Genomic DNA, 21,704 nt, shown 5'->3' with positions numbered 1-21,704 from the left:
AACCGAGAAGAAACAAGTAAAATAAATGTAAATGATTAATTAGTAAACCTATTTCATATTACTGCTGAGGAGAACGGAGGAGCACAGTTAACTTATCTTCAGCCTATCTGAGTGGAGGATTTCCGCCGTATGCACTATAGCCAGTGCAAGAATTGGAGACGAGAGAGCTTGTTGAGCTTTTAAAGTTTTATACATACTGCGAAATAATCTTTAGTAAATTTTGTTCAGTCCACAGCTTTGTCACACGTTTTATGAATGCTTCACATTATCCTCTTCTTGTGTCTGCGTGTCATGTCTCTTAAAGTAGAAATGTACTCCTGGCTCACACCCTCACGTTATTTCTATTGGTGTAGCTGGTGTAGGGACTGAAGAGCCTCTTGCAGGTTACAAGATATGATTCATTTGCCAGAGAAGCATCGCGTTTTATTGAGTGGAGAGCACCGATTAATGTTTAAGAATTTCAAGCCTTAGGGAAATATCAGCCAGTGTATTTGGATCATGTTTTTGGTTTCTTAAACTTGTGTGTGGTATATAAAATTTATTACATTGTGAATTAGAAAAATGTGCAGGGTTCCCTTAAATGCGTTAGTCGCTGGCTTCCCACCGCGGCGGCCCGGGTTCGATTCCAGGTCTGATCAAGTGAGATTTGTGGTGGAGAAAGTGGGCTGGGGCAGGTTTTCTCCGAGTACTTCGGTTTCCCCTCCCAATCTTCATTCCACCAATTGCTCCACAATCACCCTCACCTATCATCTGGGGCTGGTACAATAGGCCAGAAGTGGCCGCAGTACAAGGAACTTAGTCTCACCCCACTAGCAATAAAAAAATGCGTCCCTAAAATTTGATTATGTTTATGTTTCATTGGACAATGACATTTGTGCTTCAAATACAGTTTTATAAGTACTGGGAATAGCTACTGTATTGACTCAAATTTGAATACTTCTCTGTAAGTTTGCCAGTTCCACACACAAAGTTGTTCTAGAACAGTCTAACCGTCCGCTTAGAACTACTCTCTCGACTTACTCAGCTCTAACAACTTTTAGTTTACAATTATGAACGTGCAGCTGAGAGCGAAGATATGCTACACAAAAGCACGAATATGTGTTTGTTTTTGTTTGTCCGGAAACACAAATTTCTCGTAGAAGACGTCACTTACTTTTTAAGTTACATTGTTAATTTCCTCCTGATATTCTTAACTAATTACAGTTCATTGAAGGTTTATGATTGCCTTGGTTTTACAACACAAATGAAGTATACGGTATATAATTTTCTAATAGAGTCTTCTGATTTAGATGTGTATACGTAAGGAATTAAATGGCATCGAGTACGTTACCGTGGAGGTCTCCAGTTTCTGTTGCGGTATCGGCACAGGAGAACCTTCTTGAAAGCTTGCCGGAACACTTTGTTGAATATAGTATAGAAAATGGGATTGACCATAGAACTTGCGTATCCTAACCACGTCACGAAATCGAATACTCCGTGATGAATGTTTCGCTCGCAGTCCGCGCACACTGTGGGAACTAAGTTCAGTACAAAGAATGGGGCCCAAAGAATCACAAACGTGAAGAATACCACTCCGAGAACTTTGGTCGCCTTCTGCTCCAGCCGTATGATCCTTCCGTGACGCGAGGAGTTGCGAGAGATGACACTAGAATTGCGGCTGTGATGACTGCGAATGGTTCCTGTCCTGCTGCTAATGGAAGTTGTGTTCGAAGCTCCCCTCCCAGAACCGTAATGCATCAGTAAACAGGGCGTAGAAGTGTTGTCCGTCTTTGTCGGCTTGCTTGGCTTGGTGGACGTCCCGTTGTGATGTCGCAAGGTGGCTGCCCTGCGCAGCATTGGCCCGCGGTTGTTTCCATGGTGGTGTGCTTGTCCTGAACAAACACTATTCCCTGTCATTAAGATTGTTCGTACACTGTTGGAACCGCCTCCTCCAAAGCTGGATCCCCTACGATGCATCCTCGAGGAGGAAGAGTTCGAGTCCCAAGTTACCACCATGCTGGCACTGCCCACAGTTCCATCCACGGAAGATATTGGCGATGTTCCACCAGATGAATGACGTGCACGTAGAACATTGGCGAACACAGTGCCTCGCCTGCTACTTGGAGAAGGGAGGTTTGAACCAGGAGACACACCTCCTCCACTGCCGACGGAAGTTGTTTCTACTTTTAGTGTTGATTCATCGGCGTCTGCTCTGTTGCTGGTTGAAGACACGCAGAGATGGTGCTGCCTGAGATTTTCTTCCCGTGTGGGTACGATGACAACCTCCGACTTAAGCGATTGAACTTTCTTGATTTTATTATGGGATGACGCTTCACCGAAGTACGGACAGGTACAAGGGGGAGGTAATGGAAATGAAACCGACGACTTCTTGCGGACCGGTGGATGTTGATTATTTGTGTCCGTTTCCTCGAAGGTTGAATAGTCATCGTCTTTAACTTTATTCAGTAGAGGATCAGTAGTATCGGATATTTGATCTTCAGAGGCAGAATCTTTGGTTCTTGGCTGAGTGTCTTTGATTGTGAGGAGGCTGTTCATATGGTCGGATCCTGATTCTTGAGAGACGACAGAAGATTCACTAGCATTTCGCTTGCGCCCTCTTTCGTCGTGGAAGCTGGAACCGCGTTTCCTTGTGAGTTCCCGCCAGTTGCGGCACGGAGACTGCTCGTCGTCGCGGATTGAATCTTCCCGAAAAGACAGCGTCTCATGGAATGTGGAAGCCCGACGGCGCCTGGAAATTCTAGGACCGGGGTACGGTGAGGAAGACCCCGATGAGTTTTGCTGCAGCGGATGTTGCAGCGATGACTGCGAACTGGTAAGACTTTCTGGGGCGCTGCTTCTCCCGCTGCAAAGGAATGTTATGTCTTATGATCACATTACTTTTTTTTTCTGGAGTTTTACAATAATGGACGTTCAATAATTGGGACTAATCAGTTTGAAATAAGTATACCGTGACGATAGTTGTCAGCATTAATTTGTGGTTTAGTCTGTACTGTTTCTTCGCTATGGTTTCAACTTTTAGATAAAGCATAAGGTACAGTAAAATTCACTACAAGCTTAGGCGTAGCGTTTTGTCTGCTCCAACAGAAGATCAGTTTAAGGCACGTACACTCTCGTTAAGAATGCGGATAACTACGAGTGTTTCCTTTTGTGCGCCTTAACATCTGAAGGTCGTACTATCAATTCAAATGGCCGTATGTTTCCATATATTAATGCTTCTCGATATGACCTGACATTCTGTGCTTGACGTAGTTCACGTTCGCGCTTTCTTAACCCTGGGTCTAGTGAATTTGAAGGACATTTGATGGCAGAATCTGAAGCACCTTTCTGTGTGATTTGTGCCTAACAGTTTCTTTTTGCTAGGATTAATAAAAATTTGACTTTAGCACGATACTTGTGAGTAATGGCATCAGGCAGAATCGCGAAATGAGTAAGCGATCCCAGCTATACACGACACTATCAACATTCGCCGAGTCTAGGGAGTGTGAAATCCTTCCTCAGATCAAATGCGACATTCCAGTGCATCGGTTGGCGAAGAGAAGAATGACGCCATTGTTTTAAGCATTTCTTTGTGAGCTGGCAAGCTTTACAATGGGCGTTAGAAGGAGCAGTTCCGATCCTGTTATAGAGAGACTCGTGTTCGTCGCTTGAGGTGTGAGGTACCGGAATATGTCGAGTGTGTACTCCTCGCTAAGCGGGAGGACTCACCTGACGGATCTCTGGACAGGTACGCTGCTCCTTTGAGAGGCTATGTCCTGCTGCCTCGGTGACCTGCCGGCCGGGGGTGTAGACAGGCCTATAGAGGCCGCAGCCGCAACGCTTTCAAGTCCGCGGGACAGACGCAGCATCTCTGCCCCGAAGTGGTGGAGTGCCGTCATGGTGGAGGGCGTAGGGTCGGGAATGCTGGAGTCTGGCAGCCAGAGCTCGTGCGTGTCTAGTGTGGTGAGCTCTGTGTCGGTGGAGGCGGCCGAGTGGCCCAGCTGGCCAAGGTGCTGTGGGGTGGAGCACGACGCTGCTGCCGGGGACTTCCCCGCTGGTGAGGCCAGCAACAGTCTGCGCCACGTGCACCTGCGCTCCATACCTGTCGGTCAGAGCAAACGGGAACATGCCATCATGCGTTCCTTGACTTGACTGGATGACTTCATATTGCTTACTGATATGTATGTCTTGGGATGCTGAGCATCTGATCAGGTTGTTAGACAGCTAAACGACAAGGGAAACGCTTCTGCAAAAAATTATACGTATTGAAATACAGTAACCACCATTTCCTCGGCGTTTCTGGCTTCATGGATGATGGTACAGATAGCACATATTTCTCTACAAATATTTTTGTCTCTTCTTTTTTTAGTCGCAACTTTATTCGCTCTGCGGACATGAAACCTGTTTTATGTTACCCACATTTTAAATTTTGTATTATAATTTATACACGAACGACAGTAGTGTTTCATTATCTTTGTTTGAAACGAACTCAAATATCCGATGTCTTTTATAGTAAATTATTTGATCCAAAACAACAGAATGATTTTTGAAATAAAAACCAATACTAGGATAGTACGGAGAACGACGAGTAATGAACTGTCATTGCATATCTGCTAGGTTTGTATGTTTTCCGTGAAAGAAGCATAACACGGCAAGTTTACGGATGGACGGTTTTATCTTGTTAACATTTGTCCGCCATTTTTGCTGTTCTGCAGGTGTGAGTGGGTCTACGGCAATGCTTATACTTTATTAACAAACGGGCTGTGTATTATTAATCTTAAATAAATGGTTGTAATCGCAAATAAATAATTCTTCTTCTGTGTTTCGTATTGGGACATATGGGCGTATTTTTTTTTATCAGAATTAATCTGGAACTCTTGATCTTCGATAGGACTCCTCGGGTGGGGAATCAGCCCCTACGCAAGGCCGCTACCTACACACAGATCAACGCAGGCATATATTCATGCCTTGAGTGGGATTCGAACCCACGATCAGAGTGTTAAGCGGGCGAAGATATTGCATGACTTAGACCTCGAGGCCACTGTGGTCGTCAAAAGAAATAAGTTAAAAAAACTAAATTGGGGATTTATACATATTTTTTAAAGTTTGGGTTTCCCTGGTACACATGTTTACTCGTTGACGTAGAACTGAACATGGGAAGTTCGAATTGCGTCTCATTTCAGACTCGGTTTAATTTGTCTTGACATTTTATGATATGCAATCAGAGTTTAAGATATCAGTCGTAATCAAGGATTAGAAATGCAAAGTTTATATATTTATGTATATTTATAAAATCTGAAATGCATACCCGATATGAGCGATTATTGATAGCCTTGTAACACCTTTTGAACTTCTGATTTATTCTTGCCTGATTATCCGTCCGCATTACCTCGAAACAGAGGCTCTCAGTCTGCCGTCAAGACGATCACGGTGGATGCACGGTCTAAAGCATGAACTGTCTTTACTCGCTCGAACGCTGGGATCATGGGTTCGAATCCCACTCGAGGCCTTCGTGTCTGTGTTTGCATTTATTGTGTTTGTCTTGTCCTGTGTGTAGGTAGAGGCCTTGCGACGGGCTGATCACTCATCCAAGGAGTCCTGCCGTCTGTATAAAAGAGATTACGAAACTGATGAAAGGCCAGCGCTCAGCAAAGGGGCGTAGAGCCATTGACGAATGAATGAGTCTATAGACTGTCGTTGTTGAACCCCGTTCTGGGACGCGGATCTGTCACCAGTCTTGGTTGAAAGTCTCCTCAGTAGAGGCCAAACCTCTGCGCAAAAGAGCACAAGAAGAGAGCGAGCTCCTGTGTATGCTAACACTGCTAAACATGCGCTCGCATGATGTCTCGACACGAGGAACCTACCGTTTTATGACTTTTCCTATTTTAGTCCCAGTATTAGTGTCAAGATTTGTATAATATCGAAGTTATGGTATGGAGCTGGGATAGCTCAGTCGGTATAGCGACAGGCTACGGGCTGGACGACCGAGGGTTCGGAGCTCGAGTCCCAGTAGTGTCAAGAATTTTCTCTTCTCCACGTCGTCCATACCGGCTCTGGGGCCCACCCAACATCCTATCCAATGGGTACCGAGGGCTCTTTCCCCGGGGTTAGAACGGTCGTGCCTACGTCAAGTAAATGTGGACCTATACATTCACTCCCACATACGTCTTCTTGGCCTAGTGCTTAATTAGTTAAGCACAGGGACAAGTTTACCTTTACGGGGAAGAGGCGCTGGAGATTAGTAGGTTGGCTGTCTGTTTAATGCAAGGTAGATTTGTGTTATGTGTGTTATACCTCCATGTCCCATGCAAATTACCTTTATTACATAGCCTACGTATGAAGTGACAGGAGTTGGAGAAAACTGCATAACGATAAGCTTCATAACTTGTACTTTTCTCCAAGTATAATTAGAATGATCAAGTCAAGGAGGATGAGGTGAGCCGGGCATGTAGCACGAATGGGGGAGAAAAGGAATGCATATAGGATATTGTTGGGAGACCACTGGGAAGACCAAGGCGTAGGTGGGTGGACAATATTAAAATGGATCTTAGAGAGATAGGATGGGATGGTATGGATTGGATAGATCTGGCTCAGGATAGGGACCAGTCGAGGGCTCTTGGGAACACGGTAATGAACTTTCGGGTTCCATAAAATGCTGGGAAGTTGAGTAGCTGCAGATTTAGCTTCTTCTCAAGAAGGGCTCAGCTCCATAAGTAAGTAAGTAAGTAAGCAAGTAAGTAAGTACATAGCCTACGTAATTGAAGTCCATTAAATCTGGGAGGATGTATGGCGTTGGTGTTTAGGTGATTTCATGAATGTAGACGCTTTATGGTTTTACTTCCTAACATCAAGAAGTGTTTCTATTAGTTAACTTCCTGGTGGTGGTAATTAGTTGCGGAGTCTAATTATTATTAGTCGTCTAGTAGCTGGCTTACTGGGGCCTGGGGTGAGACGCCGAACCACAGAGAACCACAAACTGCCTAAGGTTTGTCTTCCTCAACTCTAATCGGTGCTGTTCAAGAACTGAATCTCGGTTTTGTTTCTTAATTTATATTTATTGTAATGAATTATGTGGAAGGAGAAAGTGAGGTAAGCAGTGAACGAGAACATCCACCAGAGTGCCGGAGATCAAGTCGATGTAGCTCCCAAATTCGTATTAGGCAGTGTAAGGATACACGAGGTTTTAAGTGCAGTTGTATAGCTTCTAGTTTCGAGCGCTCCGCATAACGAAGCTGTCAGAGACAAATCAACGCCAGCTATACATCTGCTTAAAGGAAGTACTCGGCCGTATTGGGGAACTGTGAATTCACTGCCACGGAACCACAGCATAGCTCAGTGTTACCGATCCACCTGCTTTACTAGCGATACGATTATGTTGAACGATAATTCACCAGACTTGTATACAGGACTCGGCTGTCGCTTTGAATTTATAGTAGGCAGTTGGCTATATTTGTCGGTCACGGTAGCTGATCGGTCTAAGGCATGTACTGTCTTCGCTCGCTTGGAAACCGGGATCGTGGGTTCGGATCCCACTCAGGGCATGGATGTTTAGTTTGTGTGTGTGCGTTTTTCTGTGTTTGTGTACAGGTAGAGGCCTTGCGACGAGCTGATCACCCGCCCAAGGAGTCCTACCGAATATGTAAGATGTAGAAAAACCGAAGTGAACGGAGAAGTTCATGGAGGTAGGCCTAGGCCCACTGGGGCTGTAGTGCCAAGGGAAGAAAAAAAGGAAGTTCTCTATATTTACGTGATTTTCTCAGAATATAATTGTTTCTTTCCGACAGTGGTTTCCAAGCTTATGTAATGACGTCAACATGAACTTAGCAGAAAAGATTCCAACGCACCCTCTGTCTTAATGTTGTTAGTACAAAGAGCAGCCATTTCCGTGAGTAGGTACACAGTCTGGGATATAGCGCCGTATAGTCTGGTTAAAGTCAACCGACGATTCGGAGAGAGATGTCGTCTTGATCTTCAGGGCTCAAGAGTAGTCAAGCATCCGTCTCCTTCATGCTGGTTTCTTGCCTGACTTGCTGTCTCAGCCCTGAAGATGGAGGTTTCTTCATCCTGCAGTTACCGTTCATCAGACTTCACGGCGTTATATTCCCACAAGAAGGAACATTTCATAACCACCGGTGTGAGAACCTCAAATCCTACAAACTTTTCAGTGTTCCGTTCTTAATATCCACACATTTTATAGGTTTTTATCAATTAATATTTATCAAAAATTTACAAATGTTCTGGCATTTTGAGAATTACATTCAGTTTTACTGTATACGATAACTTTTTCAGAACATCCTCCCCCCCCACCCTTACCCCTAAGGGGTGACCGAACTATCGAAGCCACAAGCCTCATAATTGAAAATTCATCACCCTCGTTACATCGTTTCTATCATCAAAAGTTTTGAGTTCGTTACTTTGAGCAGTCGACATTCAGTCGTGTTAGGCCTTAAGCATATGCGCTTAGGGAATGTCGTGAACAGCTGTGATTCTAGTTTATGTCCATGAACACATTTCCCTGCTTGCTGTGAGGAGTTCGCCCGCTCCGGGTGTCTCTAGGTGGACATTATTTCTATAGTCGTTAGAGGCCTTATAGGTATGAGAAAATAAGCTAAGGGTTCGTGGTTCTTACCTAGTGAGGGCGTACCAGGACCGAGCCATCCGCTGGACCAGCCGGCACCTCCTCCCCCAAGATTTTGTTGTTGAACGGCCAACAGTCTGACTGTCAGTGCGTAGGTTAGCAGCATAACTCCGAGTGGGATGTAGAAACAGACGATGGAGCCGATGAGCTTATACAGCGGGTCAGGGATCTGGCAGGTACCTTCCACCAGCACTGAGTCATGGTCCTGCAGTAGAATCAGTGGCGTAGCCGGGTGAACGTTTGTGTGGGCGCAGGATTTGAGGTTTTGTCAAGCATAGTATGTTTTTAAGATGCAGCTATGTTTCCAGAACTTTTAAACACTTTAAACATAAGGAGTTTTTTGTTAACAATTTCCCATTGAAAGCTGAACAGAATTTTTATTGATTTGATTGCACAAATAGTGGACAGACTGAAACATGTTTCACACAAACGTTATGGCATTGACAGAATTAGAAGAGTAAACATCTAATAGTAGCAGCACATGTCATGCGTATAGCTTGTGCACCCCTATTTCCAAAAACTTTGATTTTCTTAAAGTATGTAAGTCCTCGTTGGATTTGCTGTTCTCTTAGCAGTGACCATGAAAAGTGATGTCATCTGGGGTGCAATATCTTGTCCGGTAGAAGTACGTCGACGTTTCGGAGGAACCTACTTCCTCCGTCTTCAGGCTCCAAGAGTATGTGAAGCAAGAGACCAGCAAGACGCTGGCCACAACGAGAGGATTTAGTTCCTCCGAAACGTCGATGGACTGCTACTAAAGTACACAGAGTTACGTCCCAGGTGACAGGACTCGTATCCTTGAAATAATTTTTTTTTTAAGTAGGAGACAGAAGATAGGGGCTACAGGGTTTGGAGTACCTCGGACTGGACAGACTTGCTATATACACCGTGAGTCGTGTTCTTTTTGTTTCGTTTAATTTGGTGTACATGTTAGTGAGTATGGTCTTATGGATTGTATCGCGGTTGTAGTTCCGAGAGAGCCCGACGTTTCGGAGGAGTGTATCGCCTCAAATTCGGGGTCGTATAATCCGTTTTGTTATGCTGATTTCTTGCTCGGTTTACTCTTTAAATCTAAAGATGGACACGAAATGTTCCTCCGAATCATCCGGTTATCTCCGAACTGCGTGGCGTTAAGAGCCCAGATGACTACACTCCACAGTGACTGCTGGGAATCCCCAGGTCTGACATGGTTTGCAGGCTGTGTCGAGCACTGCTTACTGAAATGGCTCGACAAATACCGTGCTAATGTGTTTATAGATTGGCGGTTTTCTATTAATATTTATGTTACGTGTAAGGTGATACAGTGTTGCAGTTACATTCGCATGCATATCAACAAATTAAAGTAAGTACAGTACACGTATGCACATTAGTATTATGGCTCTATATTCCTTTGTTGGACCTTGGCTGCCTTTTCGGTTTCTTGATCCTATACACAGACGGCAGGACTCCTTGGACGGGGGATCAGCCCGTCCCAAGGCCTCCACCTACACACAATACTGACATCTATGCCACGAGTGGGATTCAAACCCACGACCCCAGTGTTCAAGCGAACGAAAACAGTCCATGCCTTATACCGAGCGCCCACGCATGCGTATTTCTTTTAACGAAATTCGTCTTTTTGTTGCGTCCCGTGCATGTGCGTTACATTTACATGATTTTAAACTTACGAAAATAATACGAGTTAAATTTACGCATGGCCGCCATCGTTACTGTCGAATAACAGTTTATTACAAACTTCCGTGTTCAGTAGCTATTGTTGAAATATTTTCTAGAAGTTTCTGATTCTGTGACTGTAATTAGGCGCCATGTGGAATGTGTGATCCAGGAACTGGCATAACATTGTGTGTTGTTGCAAGCACATTAGCAGAAGTTCCACAACTGCTTGTCCTTGCGAAATGGCTTCAGATGTATGTACCTGAAAGCAGGAGTTGGACACTGCAGCTTGCTCCCAGTAACCATGCAAGTGCTTACACCACTACTCCTATGCTCGTAAGTATTTCTGCACCTCATCATTTTCCGTCAGTTACAACACAGGTCGGCTGTTTACCCATCATGTTTTAACATCTGTATTGTCATATTTATGGATATATATTTCTAGGTTACAAACTAAACCTTAGCTCATTGTTATTATTCGTGGTTGTACATATTTTTTAGCATTTCAGGTGCCCAGGTTCTTTTGTAGAGAACCGTCCTAAATATAAGTACATTATTACATTACAAATGTGATGGTACAATTTTGAAACCTCCTATGCTTAAGATTTAAATTCTTATGTATAGGACGGTTCACGAAAAAAAAAATAATAGTTTGAAATGTTCAAACGTCTTATCACAGTGGCCGCGCGGTCTAAGGCATGAACCGTCTTCGGTTTGCTCGAACGCTGGGTTCGTGGGTTCGAGTCCCACTCGACGCATAAATGTCTGTGTGCGTTTATTCTGTGCGTTGTTATGTGCTTAGGTAGAGGCCTTGCGACGGGCTGATCCCCCAACGTAGGAGTCCTACCGACTGTGTATAGGATTAAGAAACTGAAAAATCGACTAAGGTCCAACAAAGTGACTCTAAAGCCACAGACGGAAATGCTCAAAAGCGGGTAGAGCCATGCACATTAACTTTGAGCTAAATAAAAATATATAACCTTGATAGCTCAGTCGGTACGGGCTGGACAACCGAGGGGACGGAGTTCCGAGCCCCGGTAGGTTCAAGAATTTTCAGTTCCCCTTCCCCTTGACACAGGCTCTGGGGCCCAGCCAGCCGCCTATTCAATGGGTACCGGGGGTAAAGCGGCCGGTGCGTGAAGCTGACCACACCTCCAACCAGTACCGTGGTCAAGAAAATGTGGGTATATACATACACTCCCCCATACGCCTTTACGGCGTAGTGTTTAATTAGTTACGTAAAAGGGAGACTTTACGATTACCTTACCTTTGAAAATGGCATTGTAGATGTCGAAACGTCCGACAAACACCCAGGCTAAATGTGATGCAGTTGGCGATATGTGATAAATGATAATAAATAATATTGTGGATTACCAGGGCACACAACTCAACCATAAAGGAAGAAGCGCTCTGGAGACTTGAAGAAACGGTAATACTTCGTAAGTGTACTCTTAGAAACTTTGAAAGACGAGTTTTAATATCGTCATGTTTGTGTGAAGCGGAACTGTGGCTTCCAGCAGTTTTCTTTCCTGAAAGTCATTGAGAGTAAGAGAGTGAGTTCCTTAGTTTGAAGTTTGAAGTTTTATCAGCTTCATGAATCATGGACGATTTGTAATTGGCAGTGGTTGGTATAGAACCGAGTCCCTGTTTCATTTGAGTCGTCCCTACTAATATGAAACAAAAAAGCAATAAAGATCTGTCAATATAACGACGAATTGTCTGAAGACGGAGGCGGCAAATTGCCGAAACGTCGTATATATCATATATGTGGACTTCATACAATAGACATTGGCCACCATAACGCATCTACAGTGTATAAAATCTTTCGGGATTGTTTTATTTGAATTATATGCACAGTAGTGAATTAGAAAGACAAACGAGGCGTTCGACTCATTCCGACTGTACATTTTTTTTATTCTTCACAACTAAATGATTGCAGGATGCGCCTGTTGTCTGTGCTGTGTCTGTCAATCCGCATGTAACCCCTCCAGAACAGCTGAACAGATTTTCTTGAAAATTATTGTCGGTTGGTTTTACTAAAACATGACTAATTGTAATTTTGATGCATGCAGGATCTTCATGTTATTTAGCCCGCCCGGGGCCAAATATTCTCCGTAGCACGTTCTCAAATACGATTTACTGAGAATCACGGTTCAAAGTGGAACCAGTGTGTAAATCCATACCCTGTACCCAAAATAAATCTGGCACTTCCTATAGTTGTTCGCCTAAAGGGAGCAAGGATGGCGCAGTCGATACAGCGACTGGCTAAGTGCTGGACGACTGAGGGGTCGGAGTTCGAGTCCCGGTAGAATAAAAAATATTCTCTTCACAGCGTCCAGACCGGCTCTGGGCCCTACCTAGCCTCCTATCCAAAAGGCATCGGGGGCTCTTTCACCCGGGGGTAAAGCGGCAGGGTCATGTTACCGACTGCTCACCTCCAACTAGTGCCGAGCAAAAGAAAATGTGGATCTATACATCCACTCCCCCATACGTCTTCTTGGCGTAGTGCATAATTAGGTAAGAACTGGGACAAGTTTCAATTCCGACAGTTTTCCGGGGAAGTATTACACGTATTCAGGTAAAGGCATGCATGATTTACAGTTGGCCAAAAAATGTTTTTTTTTTTAAGTTAATTAGAATTGGCAGTACCAGATTTCGTGTAACTAATTTGAAAGACGGATCAAAGGACAAGTAGTCAGTAGGTGTGGGCGTTTCATATTGAAAGTCGCCTGTCTCATTTTGTTGAATCCCCAGCTTCTGAGCCCCGGCTGGAAAGTGTGGGACTCTAGAAACCTAAGTTCCCATTGACTCGGAAATGCATGAAATAACGGCTGGAAACCCGAGTTTCGAATTTTAAGAGCCAACTCGCAAGTCTTCGATATGTACGTGGAGGGATATGAACGCTGTAAATATTACCACCAAAATCAGATATATTGGTGTGCAGGAAATATATTTAAACGCTATTAATACATGAGGCCTGCAAGCCGAAATAGCGGGGCCAGAGCAGACTTTCATTGCTAGGCAACGACTCGGTAAATGCATTCCCGCGACAACAAATACGCAAGAAGCAATCAAAGAACTGCCGTTCCTATACATCGGCCAGGTTAACACACCTCTGTAACAATAGATGAATTATTAGGAAACGTTTTCTCTTAGGGCCGATCTGAGGTTGTATATCGAGGATTACAGGCAAGCTAGAATTAGAATTGAGGAAGTCTCTGTGAGATGGCAGTCGAAGATGATTGAGAAGAAAGGAATTAGGCTGTGCAAAGGAGACTTCGCGTGTGCTGTAGTTGCAGTGAGATTTATAAATCTGTTGCCGGGATACGACTAGTGACGACTAACAACATCAGTGTGTGTAACGGTGAACTTTAAAGTGTGTAGATCAGCGGTAACGCTTTATTGCTTGTAATTACGAGTGGTTTGTATAAGATGTTAATAATGCAGTCATCCACTACCTACCTCGTCTGATAGTCGCACCCCTAAATACGTGACATTATTCTAATTAACATACTCGAAAAACGAAGTATGTGAAGAAAATTCGTTATGTATGTCTAAACGTATTATCGGGCAAGATTTCTCTTTAGTGGAAGTTGTAGAAGAATTTTAAATATTGCAAACTTCTAATTGTCAGACTTAGATATTTGAACTGAAGTTTATGCAAAGCGATCGGGCTTTATCGCTGTAAAACTGTCGGTGACCACAAGGGCTGGTGCCTACAAAATATGGTAACACTTTGATTTGTGTATTAATTTATGAAGTGAGTTGGAATAAACAGTGAAAGTAAATATAAAGATGAGAACCTGGGAGCTCACCTGAGAGTACATGAGGCAGAGCGGTAGGCTCATCGCAATGGAGAGCAGCCACACGAAGACGATCTTGAGGGTGACTCTCTTCCTCGTCTTGTTTCTCCCGAACTTCATGGGGTACCGCAGGCTCAGGTAGCGGTCCACACTGATGGTACACAGGTGCATGATGGAGGCCGTGCAGAACAGAACGTCCAGGCAGATCCATGCCAGGCAGTAGATAGACGGTAGCGGGAAGAACCCTGTCAACATCACACAGTCACTTGTAAATACGAGTTACACGTTAGTACAGTAGTGTGACACCCGCTGAGAGCTCACTGGCAAGTCCCATATCGAACAAATAGACGATTGGGTGTCCTGCCATATTATTATCGTTTCGGGATGTGTTTTGTCTCATCGACGTTTCTACCATACAGTGTTGTGGCATCAGGAAGTGTTTTGGGCGTCTGTTTCATTTGTGTTCATTGTAGATAAATATGCCTGTCAGTGTGTTTTGTTCGTCCATGTTTGTGAACCGGCCTTAACTATGCTCTGTTCGGAATGTCTACGAAGTACGTGTAAACAAAACATCGGCGTCGTCACGACAACGTGTTCGCCTTTTCTTGGCTTACACACCGGGGACATACTCTTTAAGCACTCCACGAGGAAGACTCAGTAAATAAGTCGCATATGGATGTGAACCTAAAAACATGTGATATTCGAACCTGGAAAACGCATGTGTTCCGCAGCGTATCCTCCACCAACAGTGATACTCTTGTCCCGTAGCTTTACCAGTGCGTCGAAACCTGCAGCATACAAGTCTACTGACTGTTGTTTCAGCCACTTCCTCTCATGGTCAGGCGATATCTGTGATTTTCGAACGTCCTTGAGAGAATTTCTCGACCCAGTTGTGGACCGCTTTACGCGAGAAATACTTCCCACCGTAAACAGGAAACACATATTTATGCATGTCCTCTGCATTGAGTCCTTTTGCCCACAGAAACCCACAATAGAACGCTGATCTTCGGTAGTACTGTCTCAAGCACGGTCGCCATTTTCGCTACTGAAACCAGCCTTTGAACATGCGCATGCGCATTTGCTACGGAGACTGACATGAAGCTGGACTGTGCTGCTACGTAGTGACACACATAGAAGACCTCTTACGTCAATTACAGCTGTTTTACTTCCATCTGTGACCAATTTAGTGACTCTCCTTCGTAGTGTCAATCCTACGCGGTGGTCTCATTGCTTTGGGTGTTCCGGCAATAGTGGAGTGTGCATTTGTCACCTCCCCTTTTCGTGCTACATGTCCCACCTTTACCAACTTCCTATATTTCATCACCCTCGTAATGTTTGATGTAGAGTAATTTCTGTTATTTTTTGTTCGCTTGTTTATTCACGCATTTGCTTTTGCTCGAAACTATTTGAATCAAAGTCATTTGCTTTTGAAGGAGAAGTTGTGGTCACGTGAAATCGAAGAGAAAGCAGACGACATCTTACAGAAGACTGCTTACAATATGTAACGTGTTTTTTTCGACTACAAAAACATTATTATTTGTATTGTATTGGGGGAGTTTGTAAGGAAATAATTCAATACAGAGGCTACTTTGAGACCTCTCTCTGTGGCATGTTAATAAAGTTAGTGCTATTTTGAATTCTCGAGTTACAGCCTGACATCCGATCACTTGTAAGCCAGTAGACCTTGCATTGTACGTCTAATGGAAAGTACACACTAGAACACTGAATGCAACGCAAATTCAGTCTTGGCCTCGGATGCTATTTGTGTCTAGGTAATGATTGTATGTTGGTACTGTGTGTGTACGAAAAGTCGATTCTCCAAGCACTGTTAACATGTTTTGTCAGCTCTATTTGATTATATAGAAAATATAAAAGAAGGCAAGTCGTTGCGATGGGATGGATAATGGCGTACCAGTTACCTAGAAATAGCCCTGTCTCACCATTATGTACCAAACAATAACATCTCTCGCTGACGTGGTTTTGAAAAGTTGGCGGTTCACTGTACTTCGCTGTTTACATTGCACAAGAACGGGTTTTTTTCTGCATATTCTAACATCATTTTTCCATGGATCGATCCTAATGTTCTTATCAGCTAATGAAAATTGTGTACTTCCGCATTGCAGCTGATTTATTTATATATCTTGGAGCTGAATTTCCATCCCAAGTGAGAGATAAAAGTAAAGTAATTAAGTAAAGGTATCCCTGTAACAGGCCGTGGAGGACCGTATGGTTGTGAGAGGTTGAGCTTCCCACATTTTCTAAACAATCGGCTCATAGATGGCGGCAAGGTTGTCAGCTCTACGCGCCGGCCGCCTTCACCCCAAGAATGTTCCTGGTACTCATTTCTGTTAGAGGCTGAGTCGACCTTAGGGCCATAGTGCGGCTGGAAGGATTAGGTAAATTGAAAAAAAAATTCAATGACCTCATGACGACTTGAACCCGCGACCTTCCGGCTTGTAGGATAGTGCCTCAACCAACTGCCCTTACCAAGTGAGAGATACACTTCTTAACTGTTTATATACAGACATAGATAGATTGTTACGTCCAGCGGAGATGTTAGAAAGTCCATGATTTATTTCAACCGTCTTCCAGTGCATCCACTCATCTATCTCCTCACTCGCACTACATGTTTCGGCACAAAAGTGCTATCTTCAGGTGCTTATTCGATTTACGCTAAACTAGTTCATTGCATGCCTTGTCGTCTTCATATTAAAACAACTAAAATATATATTTATCATATATATTGATAAATGGTAAATGTTAAAAATATTAAAATTGTTCAGGATTTTTCATCCCTACGTCGTATCTCACTACGCGAGTCACACCTATCCTCTTCTGTTGGAGCAAAGCAACACAAAGCACAATACACACACGATAGTGAAAGAGTGCTCCAACAGAAGAGGATAGGTGTGACTCGCGTAGTGAGATACGACGTAGGGATGAAAAATCCTGAACAATTTTAATATTTTTAACATTTACCATTTATCAATATATATGATAAATGTATATTTTAGTTATTTTAATATGAAGACGACAAGGCATGCAATGAACAAGTTTAGCGTAAATCGAATAAGCACCTGAAGATGGCACTTTTGTGCCGAAACATGTAGTGCGAGTGAGAGGAGGAGATAGATGAGTGTATGCACTGGAAGACGGTTGAAATAAATCATGGACTTAAATCAGTGCAACAGGACGCTAAAATATAACGATGTTAGAAAGTAAAAGATCAAGTTTTACCTTCCCTTAATTAATTAAGCACGGCGCCATGCATACGTATGGAGCAGTTGAATCCTTGACTTCGACACTAGATATTAATAAAATACATTTCTAAATATCTCCACTTATAGGAACACATGAGGTTGTTTGAGAGCAGGGCGTTGAGGAGAATATTTGGACCGAAGAGAGATGAAGTGACAGGAGGTTGGAGAGAACCGCATAATGAAGAGCTTCATAACTTGTACTCTTCTCCAAGTATAATTAGAATGGTCAAGTCAAAGAGGATGAGGTGGGCAGGTCATGTAGCACGAATGATGGAGACGAGGAATGCGTATAGGATATTGGTGGGAAAGCCAGAAGGAAAGAGACCATAGGGAAGACCAAGGCGTAGGTGGGTGGGCAATTTAGAATGGATCTCAGAGAGATAGGATGGGATGGTAAGGATTGGATAGATCTGGCTCAGGATATGGACCAGTGGAGGGCTCTTGTGAACACGGTAATGAACTTTCGGGTTCCATAAGATGTTGGGAAATTCTTGAGTAGCTGCAGAATTGCCGGCTCCTCCAGAAGGGCTCAGCTCCATGAGTAAATACAGGAACATAACTTACACAGGAATTTACATGTATGCAAGATGATTGTAATATATAAATAATTCCTTTATGTATATTCTTTTATTTACCTAACAGAATAAAAAGTATCCTTGGATATTAAGTCCTTTTCAAGGGCACTCAATAGTGTATTTTTTCGTGGCACAGTGCTACAAGTTGCAGTGTCACGAGTTCGATTCCAGATTGTCATTGCACTCTTCAATTGTACCAATCCTTCCAGCCGCACTATGACCCTGGCGTCGACTCAGCCTTCGACAGAAATGAGTACCATGAAGATTCCTGGGGGTTAATGGCGGCAGGCCCGTAAGGATGACAACCTCATCGCCATCTATGAGCCAATTGTCTAGAAAACGTGGAAGCCTCGATGTCTCAGAACCCTATGGGCCTCCACTGCCTGTTACAGGGATAGCTTTGGCTCATTATTTTATATTCTTATATGTATTATATTGCAGATGTTTATAGTTTAAACATATCTGAAGAGTTGTTCTTTCGGTGCGCGTTATGACAGGACTTATGTGCGTTATCTTTCGCTTTCATCATCCTTCGCTTATTCATGTCACGAAATTACTGAATGTTGGGGGTCATTAAACAAGGAAGTGGGAAAAGTGTTTTGACTTAGTCTTGAAATGTTATTAATGTGGCTACGGTGGTCGAGACAAGTAATGTCTGCAGAATTATTGAAGGGATTTTTTGTTTCTTTCGGAATGCCTAGTTGGAACACGGACGAAGCGGCGCGGGCGCAACTGCAAGACGTACCTTTCGGTTCTGGTACTGTAGTGTTAGTTGGTTGTCTTTTGTGGTTGGGAACGACGTACAGAACAGCGAGGTTCTGACACGCGGGAGGAGATAGGGCTCCCATCAACGAGCCGTTTCAAAAATGGATTTTCGATAACACATTCAACACTCTGTAGTGACAGAGGCTTTGCTGTGTGTGTCTGAAATTTAGCGCTCTGCACGTTCGATTGCAAAGACAGTAGACAAACACAATCTGTGTGTATCTGAGCGTCACATGCAACCGAGTTATCCATTTCAACAGTCTGCAGGCTCCCTTAAATAAAAGAGTTTTGATGAATTCATGTTTGTCTACTGTGTAGGATGGATCAATTGAAAGAGACTATACACGATGTCCCGGGAGGAAAGGTCAGTATTCTTGGAGGTCATAGTATCGGTCATTTAAGCAAAAAACAGTGTATATGTACATGTTTCCTATTTCGAGCAGTTTCCGAGAGAGAGCTATTTCACTGTACACTGTACAGACGAGCAACACGCCATGCCCTCACACGAGTTGCAGAGTGCATTGATGTTGACGGTGGAATTTTCTAAAATGTATTACACTAGGTAAACTGTGCCAGCTTTGTCACTTGAACAATAAATACGGTATTAGAAACAGTGCGTAACGTCTCCTTTAAACAATTCTGGAACTGTACAGTGAAATAGCTCTATCTCGGAAACAGCTCGGTATAGGATACATGTACATACATAATTTTTTGCTTAGAATGACCCATATTATGACCTCCCAGTATACTGATCTTTCCTCTTGGGGAACTCTTTATATATATGCTACTGTCCGTGTGCATATGCTCTGTGCCGTGGCGTATAGGGACGTGAATGTCAGGCGCCAAGCTTACTGAATCCGGAACTAGTCGGAGATGAGTGCTACTTCTTACAGAGTGACTTTAGTAAGAAAATAGTCCCATAAGGAAAGGCCCATTGGACATTTGATTGTAAGAGTCCCCAACGCCAAATTTGAGATTTTAACGTGCTAATCCCAACCGCGAACTTAGTAACCAAACTCTTAACGTCTTACTCATATAACTAATGTAAAGCACCTTGAGAACTCAACGGGAAGTCTCGTAAGATTTTACTGTATATAAACTTTCGTATAGTCAACTTCTCTTGCCTTCTCCATATTCAGTCTCAGCCTTATTGAACGACTGAACATAGACCCCGAAGTGTGATACCATCTTCGGGGAATAACATACACGCGCAATCGTAAGCAGTCTCCTTTGTATAGTTTGCTGCATTTCACATATCCACATCAAAATATTATCATTAACACACAGAGTAGACACGATACAATGAAAGAAAAGACTGCTCTCTCGTCCATGGCCTACTACACAACTTACGACAACTCACAGTTATGGCAACACGAAACTGTATAGTTTCAGATCTTTTCCCCTCACCATTACATTACCCTATATATTTTTTTTCCTTTGGCCCAATTTTGGGCCTTGGATTTCCTCCATGAAACTCTCCGTTTCACTTCGGTTTACTAGATCTTAGACGTTCGGTAGGACTCCTTGGCTGGGTGTTCAGCTCCTCGCAAGGCCTTCACCTAGACACAAACAGAAAAACGCACATACACACACCAAACGTCTATGCCCTAAGTGGGATTCGAACCCACGATCCCGGCTTCCGAGCGAGCGAAGACAGTGCATGCTTTAGACCGCTCGGATACCTTGACCGGCACCATATATATATATATACACACACACACACACACACACAAGTTTATGAGGATCTGTCTGTCTGTCTATCTGTGGCTCTACAGCCCTTTTGTTGGATCTTTGCCGCTTTTTCAGCTTCTTAATCTATACACAGTCGGTAGGACTCCTTGAACAGGGATCTGCCCGTCGCAAGGCCGCTACCTACACGGAGAACAACGCAAACACAGACATCCATGCCATGAGTGGGATTTGAACCCACGATCCCAATGTTCGATGGAGCGAAGTCAGTTCATGCCTTAGATCGCGCCGTCACTGTGACATTCCGTCGGTTAGAATGAGATATAAAATAATTTTGTCCTGTTCCGTAAGGCTACGAGTGGGATAATGCAGTCCATCACTATTGGAATTTTCTTTTGGCGATTTGACTTGTAATTTGTGTCACATTTGAAACGCATTTACTGCCTTTGGTTACTGGTATGGACTGGCACATAGAGATTTCCGCTGAGAGTGTCACATACCGTGCTGTTGACAGACATATCGGCGTGCTTTGTCAGTTCAGCGGTGCCTGTCGAATCTTCACTGCCCACGTAAGGAGTTCTCATTCATGAAAAGGTGAGTTTGAAACGGCCGACTCTCAGAATAACGTAGGTCAACAGAGTGCGCGAGTAAAGAAATGCTTTAGAATCGATCTCTTATTTGAATCCTTTGCCTCTGTTGACTTATTTCCTTCTGTTAGAATCCAAGGGAAGTAGTTTATAAGTTACGTTCCCGCAACATTCTTTTCAAGCCTGTGTTGTATTAACTGTGACGTGCTGGATGCGTGTTTTAGACAATGGTCGCGTGTAATATTTTGGTTATAGGGCTAGGTTTCCTGGAAAATGTTCACCTGTGATAAACGTTATGGAATAGAAAGAAAATTAAAAAATAATAAATGAAATTTGAATTGACTTGGTTCAGTTATAGTTGCATGTTCTCCAGATGTGTGGAAGCTGGAAGACTCAAAAGATCGCATTTGGAACTGTTGCCGCCACGGAGACCACAAAGCATATATGAAATGTGTGTTTCAGCATACATATTATTGTGCTAGAGGCCGATCACATTGGCCGCGCGGTCTAAGACATGGATTGCATTTGCTCGCTCAAGCACTGGAGTCGTGGATTCGAACACCACTCGAGGCAAGGATGTCTGCGGTTATTCTGTGTTTGTGTGTATTTTTTACTGAACTACTTGGTATAGGAAACTCTGTTTCACAAATCAAGGCTATTAGAGCCTATAGTAACAAACAGAAACTTCAGACAGCCCCCACAATGTTCTTAGTTCCTGATTCCTAAAACATTAATAGGACATTATTGCGTTTATCGTA

The 21,704-nt window shown here is 43.5% G+C and overlaps 1 protein-coding gene across 1 annotated transcript in view; it reads right to left on the bottom strand.

The window, feature by feature from the left end:
* Window positions 1-794: 794 nt before the first annotated feature.
* LOC111874563 overlaps window positions 795-21,704 on the bottom strand; it is a 97,083-nt gene continuing 76,173 nt past the window's right edge. Inside the window, exons 2-5 of the mRNA XM_033755503.1 lie at window positions 14,083-14,315; window positions 8,606-8,819; window positions 3,706-4,078; window positions 795-2,842 (exon numbers count right to left, since the gene is read on the bottom strand). Of these exons, the coding sequence (XP_033611394.1) occupies window positions 1,327-2,842; window positions 3,706-4,078; window positions 8,606-8,819; window positions 14,083-14,315 (2,336 nt within the window). The 3' untranslated portion in view covers window positions 795-1,326. The remainder of the gene's footprint in view (window positions 2,843-3,705; window positions 4,079-8,605; window positions 8,820-14,082; window positions 14,316-21,704) is intronic.

This window comes from Cryptotermes secundus, unplaced genomic scaffold, assembly GCF_002891405.2.
Source record: "Cryptotermes secundus unplaced genomic scaffold, Csec_1.0 scaffold1009, whole genome shotgun sequence".
Taxonomy (NCBI): Eukaryota; Metazoa; Arthropoda; class Insecta; order Blattodea; family Kalotermitidae; genus Cryptotermes; species Cryptotermes secundus.
This window is presented reverse-complemented; position numbering and strand designations above follow the sequence as displayed.